This window comes from Brienomyrus brachyistius, chromosome 5, assembly GCF_023856365.1.
Source record: "Brienomyrus brachyistius isolate T26 chromosome 5, BBRACH_0.4, whole genome shotgun sequence".
In the NCBI taxonomy this organism is placed as follows: Eukaryota; Metazoa; Chordata; class Actinopteri; order Osteoglossiformes; family Mormyridae; genus Brienomyrus; species Brienomyrus brachyistius.
Window position 1 is genome coordinate 8,645,368 of NC_064537.1, and position 17,003 is coordinate 8,662,370.

General features: G+C 41.5%; 1 protein-coding gene across 1 annotated transcript; it reads left to right on the forward strand.

The window, feature by feature from the left end:
• The first annotated feature begins 10,040 nt into the window (after window positions 1–10,040).
• LOC125742539 (ER lumen protein-retaining receptor 3) lies at window positions 10,041–13,900 on the forward strand. Its single transcript, XM_049014643.1, has 5 exons — window positions 10,041–10,671; window positions 11,332–11,432; window positions 12,299–12,457; window positions 12,994–13,246; window positions 13,383–13,900. Exons 1-5 carry the CDS (start codon window positions 10,581–10,583, stop codon window positions 13,424–13,426), a joined length of 648 nt encoding a protein of 215 aa, XP_048870600.1. The 5' UTR covers window positions 10,041–10,580; the 3' UTR covers window positions 13,427–13,900.
• Window positions 13,901–17,003: the final 3,103 nt, after the last annotated feature.

The following is a 17,003-nucleotide window of genomic DNA, read 5'->3' on the forward strand; positions in this document are numbered from 1 at the left end:
CCGGACCCCCCCACAGTCTCAGCCCTGCTTCTGGGCCCTTATCTCTCCAGCAGCGCCCTGCCTCACTGTCAGAGCCAGTTAGCCTCCAAGCACATTTTTAAAAATAAAAAATAAAAAAACACAGCCCACCCCTTTCTGTCACTCTCGCTTAATGCGGTCAGAGGTGTAATCACCACCTTTTACTTTACAGCAAATATGCCAGCTGTTTAAAGTGCACACCTCCCTGAAAAGCGCCGTCATCCAGCCCTGAGAACAATCCCTGTTCCGTATTTTCTATCAATCGTCCCTTTCTCTGCATTTGGGCCAAAAGGCAACTTACAAGGAAAATCCTTTTCTCTGTCTATAAGTTGTAAAGAAGAGTTACATCATTATTTGCTTGCTTGGAGGGGGCTTTTATCCAAGTTCACCAGCCAGATCAGCAGCTCAGGGATACTGTGGATGTAAACGTGCATCTCCTGTGATCCTGTGTAGTTCCTTTTGATCTAGTCTCTGCTACTTTCTCACTGCACTGTGGATGACACACACCTCTCAGGAAAACTTATTTCGACATCATAAATCACCCTGCTGAATCGTCTGATGGTGTAAATACCGAAAACTCAGATCTATCTTTATATATAGGGGGCGGCCACTTTTTGTCAGCTTTCTTAATATATAAAACAGCAAAATTAGCTGCTTGTGGAGATTTGTGTACAAATGCAGACATTTTTGCTGCATATTTATGACTGATATTTATAACCAATCAGTTCTTGAAATTATTTTCAGTTACAGGAAAAAAATGTGTCTTGGTTTAGAACTACCCAAGATGTTATTGGAAAATATATGCAGGCCAATAGTTTCTATGGAAACCTTTTTATATTTTCTTCTCTCCCTCTCTCTCACTCCTTCTCTAGATTATACAGTTGAAGCAATTTATTTTTACATTTTCTTTCCAGAAGGAAGAGGTGGGTGTTATGTGTCCAGATGACAGCCAGAAAGTGGGGGCGGGGGCTGGGCACGTGGGATAGGACGAGAGGTGTGGACAAAGGTCAAAGGTAATGCAACTTAGCAACAGAAGAATGGCAGCTAGTGGGAGATAAATGGAAGGATGGAATGGGGTGTAAGGTAATTGAGACTTATTCTTACCTCACAGAGGATAACATAAGGGCAGGGATTATGGTGACCTTTAGCCTGCCTGGTGACTAACCTGCATGCCTGCTGTACTGTGCATTTATTCCTGCTAAATTGCCCATCTAGTTAACGTTAACCACTGGGTTTGGGCCAGGTGGGATGACAGGCAAGCAGACCTAAGGACGAGTGCCCCATCTGAATGATTTCTCCTCCCCAAAAGGTGAAATTAGATGTTAGATAGTCAACTTTGTTATTATTAGCAGACCAAAGTTTTCAGCATGAAGAAATGTGTGCCAGATAGCCAAGAAGTCATGACCGAGAAGAGAATAAAGGTAAAAAATCTAAGTTAAGATGACCCACAAACAAAGATACAGACACACATTTCTAGACAGTTCGTGGGATGAAGAGAAAAGTCCTTAACAGACAAGATGGAACCTGGATAAAGCTACACAGAGCTACACAGAGAGACAAATACAGATGTTTGTATGTGGATAAACGCACATGCTGAGGAACATGGAACAGGAACGTACGCGACCCGCACGGAGTAAAAGGAAGCGCCCTGGTAGAGTAAAAAAAAAAAGTTAAAAATAAAAAGACACATGAAGAGGACAATGCCAGCAGCACTGTACGAGTGACAGAGACTAATACTGGGGCGGACAGACGGAGCCAAAAGGACCAGCTGAGTCAGGTGGCAAGGTGACACAGGGGAGGGGAAGGGATGCTTTAGTGTGGCAGTGTGGAGGTGCAGGCTGGGCCAAACAGGAGAGCCTGAGCAGGGGATACGCCGGGGGGGGGGGGAATAGAAGAGGGGAGCAGGGGACATGCCGGGGGGGGGGAGAGGAGGGGAGCAGGGGATACGCCTGGGGGGGGATATAGAGGAGGGGAGTAGGGGACACACTGGGGGGGAGGGAGTGACATAGAAGAGGGGTGGAAGAGTCTCGCGAAGGACATGAGGGCTTGTGTTCAATGAACAGGGTATGAAACGACCACGAAATGGGAGGACTGGAAATTAGGGAGGGCACAGGCAACAGGAAGGTACAATATCAATGACTTTACTGGAGAACACGGGACTGGGAAACACTGGACTAATGAGGGAGCTAACGAGAGGCAGCTGGGAGTGATAGACACCAGGGATTGGAATGAGAGGCAAGACAAATGAATAACAGGTGGCTTATTAGGGCAAGGAAAAGACAGAAGGCTCAGGTGGACGTGGCGTGCATGACGTGACACTGCTGTTTACGAACAGACATGGCAGATTCATTCTGATAAACTTTAGGTGGTGTGTGTGTGTAGATTAGGTTTATATTACATTGGGGGGAGCAAACGTCCCCCAGAATGTCATAAAACCTGTTATTCAGGTCCACACAGAGATCTGTGATCTTTTGAATGCTATCAAAAAGTAAAAATGCCTCAAGGCTCGAATTCTGTTTGGTTACTTATCAGTAAGGTTAGGACTGGGTAGGGATTAACGTCGTCATGTTGGGATTAGATTTTACCTGAGAGTCCCCACAAAGATATAATTACAAACCTCTGTGTGTGTGTGTGTGGTGGTGGTGGTGGGGGGGGGGGGGGCAAGCATGTCATCCTAATTTTGTCCCTTTACCTTTCAGCGATTTAACAAGTCTGTCCATTTTGACTTTCATTTTCCTATAAATCATATGTACAAATTAAGCAACTAAAGAAATAATTGGAACCTTGTTCATTCAAGCAAACATTACTGTTTCAGTACCGTTACAGTGTTTCTGGTTTCCTACTGCGTAAGTCCTACCAGATAAAAGCAAGGAAATAGGAGCATTCGCAGGGCGTTTAGGAGGTATGAATACAGCAGCTTTAGCCTCATTCATTGAAGCACATGATGTGAAATAATGAGGCAAACTGAGCAGAAGAGCTTCTAAAACAGACACGGAACCTGACAAAGGAGGTCAGTGGTAAGAGAAGGTTGCCACTGTACCACTGTGTCAAGTCAGTGATGCGGGGAGTAAAATAACTTTTTATTCCCAATATAAAGAGTAAGTTCTATTGAATTCAGATCTCATTTCTGTCCAATGGGTGGCTTGCTACACTCCGTCCAATTGACCTGCTTAGTACATATCTATGACTAATGTGTGCATCCCACACAGAGAATTTACCAGACCAATAAGTGCAAAAATGATTGAAATGACTGAAGAATCGTTTCCATAGAACTGCAACTTTTTTTTTCTCCCTGTATGTAGCCAGGACAAAATGAAAAAAAGGTTTTGACTGTATAATATTCCTGACAGTGTACAGAAAATGGGTCATAGAAACCTAAACTGTTTTAATTGAACTTTAATTAACTGATTTGTGCTCATTTTTGTAACAGACCTGAATAAATGTGTTTCCACATCAAAATACTGTGCCAATTAGAAACATCAGTTAACAAATAACAGAACTGTTATCTCGTGCTTCCAAGAGGCTGCAGAGGATGTCTGTGGCCATTATTAACGATGGATTAACAATAGATGAATAGATGTCAGATTTGCCTGCATTTACTCATTTGCACCACGTGTTCTGTCTCTGCACCTTGTGGGTGCACTGTGTTCTCTCTGTTGAATTAACCAGAATTTCCCCCTGGGATCAATAAAGTGCATCTTAACCGTAATAAAATAATTCTAACTCAACAAGAACAAATCCTGTGCTTTTTGTATGTATTAGTGGTCTGTACAGTGGTGCTGGTACTATGTACTATGGAGCCCCACCATAGTTCACAGAGAGATTGTTCGGGTTGATTCCAAATGTCCTAACTGGTCGCGGTTTTGGGCGTTATTACTGTTTTATACTGCATTGCCATACTTCACATTTTCAGAGGATTAGAACATACTTCATTGTCTAAATCTGTCGTGCATGACGTGTCTTACGTCCCTACACTTTGTATCCTTTCCCCGCCAAATGGCAGAGACTGAGTTCAGTTCCTCCCGGGTGTCATGGGAACGAGAGGCTGGCAGTTGCTGTACGGTGGTAAACTGTAAGAGATGGTCTCCATGTAATTCGGCAGAAGCAAGTACCCCGTGTATGGGTAACATAGGCGGTATGCCTATCCTTTCTCCCTCCTGCAAGTGTCTGAGGGTTAGATTATGATTATGTAATTACCTTCGCATAGTTACAGGCTTTGGGCGGCTGGACTCCTGTAGCTTCTAGGGAGTGTGTTTTAATTATCACCTTACTGAACACTTGGGAAAAGTAATCTTCCATCCAATTACGAGAGTAAAAGCAAAAAAAAAGGAAGGGATGAGAGAAAGAAGAAAAAGATAAAGGGAGAGAGAACAGCAGTGGCGTGCCACAGTTATTCAGGAGCAGAGCTGGGCACGTCTTGTGCACAGAAATTTGGACGTGCTACACATTTGCCTGAAAAAAAAAATAGAATCACGGTTGGAATAGAAGAGTACTGCAGAAAGATAGAAAAGGAATAAAACTGAGAGAAAGGACACGTCCTGATCAGACCTGGCATCCACTGAAAGATAAATGAAAAGAAGGAGCTGTATTTGGGGAAGGTGTGACGAGAGTGATATGGGGCGTGGTGGGTGAGGGAGGGGGCACATGCCCCATGATGGCATCATCAGATCCTGATTCTTCTGCTGCCCAGTGTTGAAGCGACGCCCCCCTAGAATTAAACTCAGGGCAAACGGCACCTTACGAGCTGAAACAATCAGCCTCCATTGTCGATCCAGCAGAGAGGCAGCGTTTGTAAGGGCTGCCCATGGATTCAGGGACTGTTGCTTCATTTGGAAAGCAGTGCTTGCTTAAAAAAAGCAACAAAGGCGATTTTTGGGCTTTTATTTGTATTTCGTAGGGAGAGGCGGAGACGCATGAGGGACGAATATAGTGGCGAGTGAAAGAAAGAAGCTGTCGTTTTGTTTTTGCAGAGACAGGTATGCATGCAGGCTGAGCTGGACGGAGGCTTTCCTGCAACTCTGGGACAAGCTGGGACATACGCCAGGAATTATAACAGTCAGGTGAAGATTTTCCATTCAGGAAGGGAAGTAAATGGGAATGGTTGGGGGGGGGGGGGTTATGATACATAGCAAGACTGAGGGAAGGGATTAAGTCTCTATTTAGCACAGCGATGAGAGTCTCCGAGGGTGGGTGGGGGCGGATGAGAGGTACACTTGCTGCGGACAGTGCATCTCTAACAGGAATCAGGAAAAAGCCAGACCCCGAGGGGGGGGGGGGCGGGCGGGAGCTATAGAAGAGGGATGAGGTGAATGGAAATTTCACCGACATGAAGCAGGGGAGGGGGGTGATATTAAAAATGGAACAAGAATGAAAGAATGAAACAAGATTGTATTATGTCATCACTGGTTTAAAATGAAAGCTAGAATGCGGCAATGTACCTCAAACGAAATGTGAGTGAAATGCGGTGAATGCAAAAAATTCTAGAGCTGGCCAATGTGTGGGATCTCATGGGCTGTTTCAAGGTGCATTGTATTTACTTTGCAGTCTATTCCTCGTCTCTCTGTGTATTGCTTGGAAAATCAGATGAAAAAAAACGAAATTTACAACAGAATGTCAAGCAGGCTTGATAATCGATGGGGGGAGCGAAGAGGTCTGGCGATGGCAGCTGGGAGACCGGCCGACACCTGTCACCTGACATAGGGAACGCCCACAGAAGGTCACCTGACATAGGGAACTCCCACAGAAGGTCACCTGACATAGGGAACGCCCACAGAAGGTCACCTGACATAAGGAACTCCCACAGAAGGTCACCTGACATAGGGAACTCCCACAGTAGGTCAGATACAGAGGAATACTAGAAAGTGAGAATCAGCAGGATTAACATATTTCTAATTTACAAATATAGACCTGAAACATTGTTACGCAACTAAGTTCTTTGAAGAGGTCAAGAAATAACTTAATGTTGCGGTTTTATGTCTAATTTCCCTTCCTAATGTTTATATAGTACATACGTATAGTAAATAAAATGTTATAAATTGTTTGATTCGTTCTGGGTTAAGCGTCGATGAGTGCGGACATAGGAGAGCAGGCTGAAATGGCAGGCAGACATCGTTGGCTGCGGGTGGAACCTCTTGAATGTCCCCTGATGAAGTGGTTTTGCTGTTACTTTGCTTAGTGCTGTCCTACGCATTCGCCGATGGAGCAGGTCTCCTGGACACCAGGAGTGGCAACTAAAATGACGACAATCGCCTTTAAAATCGCTGTTTAAGGACACTGAGGTTAATTAAATATGCCACAGAGAAGAGCAAGTATCCATTAATCGCATATATGCTTGATCAGTGAGGTAACCAGGTTATTTACAGACTTGTATGAAATGGTGAAAATTGAAGTAAATCAAAGGGAACAGGAAATCCTTACTGCAAGCGGTTGCATTCACTTTTGAAGCCATCAGTGTGACAGTCAGCACTGTAATATAAGAAATGCCTGTATTTCAGTCAGCAGATGGTTTATTGCTTAAGGAGCAAGACCTTCCTTGCATATTCATGAATGTTATATTAGCCGATTTGCTTTAGGAAATCTATAGCCATTTTGAAGTGAATACACTCACTAAAGAGATTAATGTCACTACTCATCAGCATCAGCTGTGTTACCTCGTAGTTTTAATACAGGCATCATGAATATATTTTTATTTTAACAAAAAAAAAACTTATTGGAAAGTGATGGCAAAGTTTTGAGATCCTATTGCTATGGCTACAAAATCTGCACTTGTCATGGGAACTGTTGGCGTGGCAACAGAGTGTAGCTATGCAACCAGGCTTCTGAGCGACAACAAGCTTGATAAAACTTGGTGAGACCTGTATGGGGGGGGGGGGGGGAGGGGGACCATTTAACTTCTTACAAAGCATAACCATAGAGATCTGTGAAGTTTCTCTAATAATCTCACACCAAAATTATTCTGTCTGGCTGTAGGGTGAGAAAAAACTTGAAAAGCAGAGGATATGAAATCACTTAAAAGTGCAGACAATTACCTAGTCTACAGACTAACTGATGTACTTTTAAACCCACACCTGAGATAAAGACAATAAAAAGAAAATAGCATATTAATTTTAGGAAGTGCCCTGCAGGTGGCGCACATCACCTCAGATGACACCAGTGTCCGGCCAGTCCTGGAGTCCACGCTCTCATTCAGCGGGAGACCCTTCTCTGTTAAGCGGCACAGTTTCAGCCAACAGCACCTCTATAAATACATTGTGGGCAATCTAGGCTGGGGCTTCAGGACAGGTGAGAATGAAATCCACTGAGACTCTGCGAATAGCTTGACAAATTGGCCCTCTGTTCTTCACGTTCAGGCTGCATCCCTCCGCCACAATCCCTCCCTCTGTTTCTCACTTCTTTCACCCTTTGTTACAAATAACTATGGGAAATTCATAAAAGAAATCTTTGGCGGGATACACTAAAGTATTTAAAGTCAAGTGTTTGGTGGACGGCTGCAGAAGGGATCGGCTGACGGATTCGTGACGTTTGCTGTTCACTGCTCCTACTCTTCTGAATGGAGGAAGGAAAGTGTATGCTCTGCATGTTCGAAGGAGGCAGAGAGCAAACTAGATATTCCAGAAACTCACCAGCTACCTAAGCAACTGCCTCCATATTCACCATTCAAAACTGAAGTAATTTCCGTCTGCTACTCTCTCCTTCATCTTTGTAGCAACCGTGTTAACATCTGTTGCATGTTATTGCAAAATCACTGGTCTTAGATGATTTCTTTTAAAATAATGTACGTTGCAGTATTGCTACTTTCAAATGCGTTTCTACGTTGTTTGGTAGCACACCAGCATTACCTTGCAACGTAAATATTCTCTGCTCGCAGTAATCTAAAATCAAACTACACGTATCCCAGTTCAGAGGGTGTTGATACGAATAGAGGTCGATGCACAAGTGACACCTAGCGACCATACATGGCAGTAGCAATTTAGGGGCACTAAATCACTGGCATCGAACGTATCGCATGGACGCAGCTTTTTTTCTTTTTTTTCGCTGCTACCAATTAAAAGGTGCCAGCCTTTATGGCGTCATGTCAGGTATCGCGTGACCAGCTCTCTACCTGTTTTAACGGGCAAGCAGCAAGACCATACATTTGAAGAAATTCACACGCAGTTCATACCTATAATTATCAGGCTAAATTACATGATTCATAGAAACTTTCCTTTAGAATTCCGTCCAATGTATCCCGTGATGTTCATATCCTTATGAAGAAATTAAAAATAAAAAGGAATCCCTATTTTTCATCCATCCATCAATCCTATTAATCATGCATCGTTGTATAACATTACAATTAATGGAGAAATTAATAAACACCATATAAGTGTAAATTGTATGCTTAATGCTCTATTGTCTAAATACTACAACTCAAAATTGAAATGTTCTCAGAGAAATTATGCAATCAGTGAGGTGATAAAGAATGCATCGCTCCTTCAAGAAGAATGCAACAGATATCTCATCAAAGTAACCTTCCAGAGTTCAGATGCCCTGAAAATATTTTCCTAAATAATTCAGATAACTATTGTACTCTTTAATAACCAAACCTCCCAGTAGGATCTACATATTACCTAACATTGGCTTTACTGGCCAGGAATGGGTGAACTTTTCTGAATAGACTTTGGTTCTGAAGGGAGTTAAATGCATCCCATGATCCTATCTGTCTGGTTGTTGATGGACTAGATTACTGTACTTTCTTACCAGCCAGACTTATATATATGTGCTATGAACATCTTTTTGCCCTTACATGGAGTCACTATCCTTATCGCCATGAACTAGCTGCTCCCAGGTGACAAAAAAAAAAAAAAAAAAAAACATTCTAAGGCCTTGATTCTGCCCTGTCGGTGGTTCATGCTCTTGATGACTGCAGGATAATTCACTAGAACATGCTAGAATCAGGCCATCTCCAATCTTGGAGTGTTCCTGTACATCTCATCTAAAGAGCTCCACTGTATATGACCAGAAGAGACAAAATATCGGATGTAGCTTTTTATCAGCACCAGAGTTTTGGAAATATTTCTTTGTATGTTTCTAAATGTGTATTTAGGCTCCCAGGCTGGGGAAAATGTTGTCTAAGAAATGCACATGTTCTCAAACCTCATGACATTAACACTTCCATCCATCTGTCATCCATCCATCTGTCATCCACCCATCCATCCATCCATCCATCCATCTATCCAATTTCCATAACCAAGTACCAAACAGAGTCTTACAATGAGCTTGAAGCATATCGCAATAAACACAGTGAAAATTCAGAAGAGGCACACAATCAACTTAAAACACGACAGGCAATTTAGAGACAAATTCACTTAAATGCTCATCTTTGAACTGCAGGAGGAAACTGGAATAATTTAAGAAAACCCCTGTAAACATAGGCAGAACATACACACTCCACAGATGGACCGGGGCTCAGAAATCAGCATGAGGGACATACTATGACCTTATAATAAACTCAAAATCATTCCTTCTTAAATATTATTTGTGCACAATTCACACGGATAAAACAATTGTTCTCATGGACTTTATCTAATAACATAAGGACAGGAAGCTGGATGTTAGGAGATAATATCCTGCATTGGGGACAAACGGTATGTCTTTTGCCTTGAAACATTGTCAGTGATGCTCTGGAGGTGACCGGAGCAGTTTGCCACGCACAGAAAGCATTTTGTCATGTGAACTATGCATTGGAAAAAAAAGTCATAACATTTTTATTATTTGATACCACGTTTTATACAGAATATGGAAATTTCATATTATTAATGAGTAGACCTGTTCACTCTTTCCTGTGCACATTTACATCCCCGAGTGAAATTATTAATTTGACGACAGCTACAGTCTCATAAAATGAAGACAAAACATTCCGGTTAACTTAATTTGTGGGTCTGGGGTCATTATTGGGAGAAAGGACTGGGCTGAAGAAGCTTCTTTAGGCAGAGCCTAAAGGTCTCCTTCTCTCCGTCGCCATCATTCAGCTGGAAGCCGGCCACTGCGCCCCAGTCCCGGCAGCCAGCAGCCCCACAGCGCTGCCAGAACAGTGGGCCGATTCTCCGCTATCCCCTTTAAGGGGGTTTAAAGGCGAGCAGCGACTCCGATTTCTTTCGGCCAACTTTTTTTTATATAAATATAGCGATGAGGAAGCCAGACTGAACCGCGACTGCCAGCCACGTCACCCACCTACTTCGGATACTTCTAGTTGTTTTTTTAATAATATAACTGGAAGGAAAGGAGCAGACTTTCTATAAAGGATGCATGCATGTTTTTCAACACCGAGTTAAGAGAAAATAACAATTGCCGCATGTTAATGAGAACTCGGAAAAATAGTTTAGAAAAACCTGATTAACTTTGGGGTCATAAATTTATTCAGGCTAAAGATTAAGAAAGTTCTACGGAACTGTGCATAGTGTTTTAAATCGTATTCGTTTTTACCGCGACTTTGGTAGATCATCCTGAAAAGCCGAGGCGTCTTGTTGGTTAGAGTTTTTAGAAGGAAAAATCTCCTGAAAACTACTTTGCTGGCTTTGCACAAAATGAATATTTTTCGTCTTTTGGGGGACGTGTCCCATCTTGTGGCAATCATCATATTGTTCCTTAAAATCTGGAGGTCTAAGTCCTGTGCAGGTATGTATAATTTGTTAGTCTGCCTTTCTGTTTGATGAGACCCCAACAGCCACATACCGAAAAGTTTTGTTAGCTGAGATGTGCTTTTGAATCTTTTTGTTGACAGTCTTTGACTGGTGACGTAAATGTTCAAGGTTTTTAGACTCCGTTTGTTTTATTTTACTGCAATTTTAACTATGCACTTTGTTGTTACGCTGAATCGAGTTAACAGGATTGCATACGTTTCTCTTTAGCACTGATGAGCTGTTAATGCATTTGCGCTATTTAAAAAAACTCAATTAATTCATGTGATGAAATTCGGTCACACTACTTCTCCTCCTCCCCCCCCCCCCCTTACAGTACCCGTCTGTGCATTGATTAGTTCTTCACTTCCACGTTTGAACTCTAATCAGACGGAAAGTAGTGTACCATTAGTTTACTTGCCAATGTTCCTCATATTTATGCTTCCAGTCGTTTTATTTCGAAACTTTACATTAACTTCCTTTATCTGGATCCATTCATTCAACGGTCCTACGTCCATTTTTTCCCCTTCGAATACTTTCAGTCACAATCCCGGGTCTTTAAACACATTTGCAATAACCAATCAGTTATCTGTGCACGGCAAATTGCACACTCTGTCAAGCTGACCATACCAGTTACTGGATTTCCTTATGTCCGTAGGTATTTCTGGAAAAAGCCAGATGCTGTTCGCTTTGGTCTTTACCACTAGGTACCTGGACCTGTTCACCAGCTTCATTTCAATCTACAACACGGTCATGAAGGTGAGGAACCTAGAATGTCTAAGAGCTTGCCCCCTCTGCAATTATATGGCTAGGTACCTTCTTCTTTTTTGCATGTTCTCATGCTATATAATAGTTCTGTTGAGGCACTTTGCACCCTGCATTTTGGCTTTTGCAGGCCTCACCTGCTTAGGTGTTCTGCAGAATAAAGACATACAATTACGCTGATTGCCATTTCTTTATCACCCACAGTGTCATTTTGTGTGTGTGTGTGTCTGCGTGTGTGTGGATTAAGTTCACATTACATCGTGGGGACCAAATGTCCCCTTACAATGTCATAAAACTTATTATTTTGACGTTGTGGGACCATTTTTCGGGTCCCCACAGATATCTGTGAAAGCAATCGAGAAAGTAAAAATGCCAATAGTCTTTGTATTTTGTCTGGTTACTTTTTGATTAAAGTTAGGGTTGGGTAGAGGTTGAGGTCATCATGTTGGTATTAGAGTTTCCCCCCATAGAAATGAATGGAGAGCCCCCACAAAGATATAATTACAAACCTGTGTGTGTTTAAAATTCTGCTATCTGGGAAGTTCTCCCGGCGATCCTGATGAATACAGTAGTTTGCTAATTCTATGCAGTTTTATCCAGTTGTAATCCGTTAACTCTGGGGGGGAAAATGTAGAGATGAATTTCAGGTACGTCATGCACAGAATGATTATGAAAGAGTAGTAAGGATAATACTAAAGGAAGTAATATTTTAAAAGAACAAAATCAAATGATTTTGTTAATATCTGGCCTATGGAGCTATATTTACCAGCCCATGCGATCATTAAAATCATTTAAAAACAATGAAATTAAAATGATACTTATGGGATCATTGACTTGTGCCACCATATTCTCCACCACAGGTGGTGTTTCTGATTTTGGCGTATGCCACTGTGTACCTTATCTACATGCGCTTCCGGAGCTCCTATGACTCTGAGAACGACTCATTCCGCGTGGAGTTCCTCCTCATTCCTGTGGCTGGCCTTTCATTCCTGGAGAACTATGACTTCGCGCCATTGGAGGTAGAGGAGTTGTTGTCCGTCACCTGTGAAGAGAGAAACTGTCTGCCCTCCCTTTAATAGATCTGATGTGTCCTTCCTGTCTCGGCTGATCTGGAATCAGCGGAAACTGTCACTTCAGTCTCTTTGGGCATTTCTGAATACCAAGAACGCAAATTTCGTACTTGTGGTCTTGGTAAGACTAGTTTTGCCAACTTGTCTTCCAAGAACGAACTTGTAGTGCAATGAGTCATGGGATTAGTCTTGTTCGGCGAGGATGCAAACGATGTATCTTTGATATCTGGGGCAAGGCAAAGACAACATCTGTGGATTTTTACCGTCCTCTGTACTTCTGTTCTTGAGTATTTGAACTGGTCTTCGGCAATGGAAGATGAAGTAAAACAGGTACATGAGAACACAAGTACGGTCAATTATGCATATTGAGAAACAGCCCATCATTCATTTCCATTGCATGTTCACTTTTCCTCTTCCTTTGTTCCTTGTTGCCCCACACTCCCGTATGCATAACATATGCTTCATGTAGTCTTTCTGGTGCGTAGATCCTGTGGACCTTCTCCATCTACCTGGAGTCGGTGGCAATCCTGCCTCAGCTCTTCATGATCACTAAGACTGGAGAGGCAGAGTCCATCACCACGCACTACTTGTTCTTCCTGGGCCTTTACCGTGCCCTCTACCTTGCCAACTGGGTATGGCGATACCACACGGAGGGCTTCTTCGACCAGATTGCCGTGGTGTCCGGTGTGGTGCAGACCATCTTCTACTGTGACTTCTTCTACCTTTACGTTACTAAGGGTGAGTGTCCAACAGGGGAAGCGTGGAGGATGTTATGTCAGTTCTGTATTGTTGCAGTTGGTGTGGAGACTGTGGTCTGCTTTTCTCCCATGTTTTCTTCTTGTCTCTCTCTCCCCCCCCCCCTCATCTTTTGCAGTGCTGAGGGGCAGTAAAAAGATGACTCTTCCCATGCCAGTCTGAGCACCACCGGAAGACACTCCCCCACCCTTTCCCCAATCCTCAAATTACCTCCATCTCAATCAAGTATCACACACTTCCACATAGAGAGAACATTGTTGTACTCCTCTTAAATACTAAGGCGATTTGAGCAAATAAGAGGTTTCCTTTAAATGTTTTGATCGATGAGCAAAAGTGAGAGGATCTTTATTATAATACTCCTAAGGTGCGAAAGAATTCACGTCAATACTTTGAACCTGGTTTGATGCTAGTTCGGAACTTTTGTGCATATTTAAATCTGAAAACTTGGTACTCTACACTTTTGTCAGGTAAAATCTGCCATATAAGTGTATTGTAGGTGTTCAATGAAATCCCATGGGTAACATTGTATTGTTGAATGTTGTCATCCTGTTTAACATTTAATGTTGCGTGTCTGAGCAGAATAGATAAGCATAAGCAGTATACAATGTAATAAAAATGAGCCCTCATCTTTTGCAATGGTGCTGCAGGCCAAATTATCGGTATAAACTCCAAGTAGCTATACATGTGTAACAAAGTAAACTCGATGAATACAGTGTTCATGAGCATATGAATTAAATATGCCCTGTCTTCTTTAGTGCAATATATATTGTCCAAAGTAACATACAGCTGAGTAGAGAGCAGGATTTGTCAGGGTCCCTGGTGCAATTGGTGAAATAACTGCTGTAATGGGAGTAGAACAGACAGTATTTACCTACAAGGAGCACATGCCTATCTATCTGGTCAAATTTTGCTTTGGTCAATTACTCTTTTTGTCTCATTTTTCTTGTTTAATATTGTTTTGGGCTTGTGATCATAGTTTAAAGCCGTTTTGATATAAGAAGATATCATTTTTATGTTTAACATCCTCAGAGTTTTAATAGAAACTCATTGTTTTGTCCTTGACCATATAACTCCATACATTATGGTTTAGGAGATATCGGTTGGGATCGTGCCTCGTGTGAGCCTTTACTGATCTGCACACATTTGTAGATTCCATTTTTTTACGTAACTGGCCAATTTTTTGTTTTTGTGAAATTAGCAGAAATAAAGGAATGCAAGGGAAAGACCAGGTTGTGATGTATCCCAGCTTTCTGAAATCCTCTATAGGGCAGGGTCCAATTCTCCCCCCCCCCCCCCCCCCCATGCCCCTTACTTGAGTAAACAATGGGAAGATGGATCATATTTTCTTACAACACCTGAGAATTAGCTATTTTGCTTACTTTACAATTAGCAGGTTTGTAATGTTTTATATATTTTATTACATAAATTCCAGTCGGGAAAGTAGAAAATCAGTGTCTAGCATAGTCCAGCATATGTTGAGTATTTTTCACTTAGATGCATATGCATCAAGGTGGCCTGCAATTGACACTGTTAGGTTTTATAACATGTCACCCATAAGCATGATGGTCACTTTATATAAAGTTCAGTTTTACTGGGTACAGTTGGTGTTCATGCCGTCCCCTACTGGAGGTCGGGTGCTGCTTCACTTTTGTTTCTCGTCCCGTGACTCAGTCCATTTTTATCTCATCTGTCCGAAGTGTGAATCTTGTGAATCATTTTCCCAGTGATTGTTTCGTTCTGGCTAATTTAGCCAGTGTGGTTCTTGACGAGTACTTTGTACATCTTCAGCCTTTCAAGAGCAATTCTTCCTTAGATAAAATGTAAAAAACACTATTGAATATCAGGCTATAAGCAATATGTAGTAATACAATAAAAAGAAACAAGATTTTTATTCTTTTCTCAATGTTATTGTTATTGGGTGGCTAGAAAACACAGCTTTGGTTCCCAAACCTTGAGGTAAAACCCTTTCCCAGAAATACATGCTGTCTGTAATCAAAATGCAGTTAAGACCAAATTGAGATTTTTGGTATGACAGCAGCAGGCGGCTGTAACATACTGGACTTTACTTATGATTAATCAAACCACTGCTTACAAAAAAATGAAATGATGGAATGGTCATAAAAAACTGTGACTATTGCAGGGAACTTACTACATTTGTGAGGATTGTGATAACTTTGTGGAACTTTATATTTCTAAACCAGTACATCTCACATTCTGTTAGTTCTGTTCTCAGAAAACACCCACATTTTTTTTTTTTTTGTAAATTACTGCCAATGAGAAGTGCAATAAAGATGGCTTTTTACAAAAAAAAAATCTGCCTTTGAAACCCTTAGTTTCATAGTCTTGTAGCGAACAAATGTTGCACTTACACTGAAGTGTGAAGACAGAACAATATATTTTTAAATCTGAACAAGAAGTGAACTGAACATAGGCCCAAAAGTCATGAACTGTACAATATGAATTTTGAGGAAACACAAAATGACAAAATACATATACATTTTATTCGGCTTATGTAAAAAAAGTATCGTTTGTTTGTATACATTTCTGTACAAGGAGTTTGTATAAAACGAACCTTCCATTCAACCTCTCAGCCAGTGCAAGTGTCCACCAATGGCCACGCGGTATTTTATTTTTTCATAAGGAAATGTCTCCTACCAGTGGTTTCATCGAGACATTGCAGGTATGAAGATGAAACCTATTTTACCATAAAATGCTAATTACAACAGTTCTTATTTTGCTAGAGTTGTATTATTTTAATATTTTGTACTGCGGGCTCTTTTATGTTGGGGTACTGTAATCCTTGGTTTTCGTTTATGTAACGCTAAACCTGTATGAAAATCTTTGTTAATTGTGTAAAACTGATACATGAAGCAAAAATGAGGGTTACAGGTGTCTCAAATTGTTTGGTAATTGTATATAAATATATTTATAAACAGTAGATGTAGTGGATTCCTGTAGCTATATAGGCGTTTAATCAGTATTTCTGGTAATACTTTAAAGTCTCTCAGAAAAGTTATCGCCCACAATTTGAGCAAAATCGACACACTTATATCAGGCTTAGTAGCAAACGATTTTTGTGGAATATAAATTTATTTACAATAATTCTCTCCCTCCCTCCGGTCAACTGGAACGCAAAGAGTAAATGTGTTTAATAAATAATACTCCAGTAATAACACGAGATACGAAAATGTTTTTATTACATTAGATTTACTTAATAATGGAACGTATTAGCCTCCAATTTAAGGGGCAGGAAGAAAATAAAAGGTTTTGTAACTAGAGTAAACCACTAAATCCAAGTTAGAGTCCAGCTGAAAAGTCGTGCGCGCCTACCTCACCTGTAGGATAGTAACTTTATGGTTAATGCAAACATTATAAACATGCTGTTTAAGTTAGATTAAATACATAATTTAATTGCCTCCTAAAGCAAGACGTTATTTCCACAGCACAACAGATACTTCTCGAAGTCCGGCCGGCTACTTTCACTACAAGCGAGTCAGGGTGAGCTAAAAAAGTGCGGAAGTGACATCATATTTTCCGGCCGTATTCCGTAGACCGCTCAGTTAACCGGTTAAAAAAGTCCCATGATCCTTATAAACCTCGATTACAAGTTTACAAGTTACAACACGATGGTGCCCGGCTACGACTAATGAACATCACCCTTTTTTGGTGAGACCGAAAAACACTCCTGCAAGCTTCTGATCAATGACGTCCAGTCGGACCACGCTACTGGGGGTGCGTC

Coding starts and splice junctions, on each gene's coding strand:
- LOC125742539 (XM_049014643.1), top strand. CDS start 10,581: ATGAATATTTTTCGTCTTTTGGGGGACGTGTCCCATCTTGTGGCAATC. Junction 12,458..12,993: donor ATGACTTCGCGCCATTGGAG/GTAGAGGAGTTG, acceptor TCTGGTGCGTAG/ATCCTGTGGACCTTCTCCAT. Junction 13,247..13,382: donor CTACCTTTACGTTACTAAGG/GTGAGTGTCCAA, acceptor CATCTTTTGCAG/TGCTGAGGGGCAGTAAAAAG.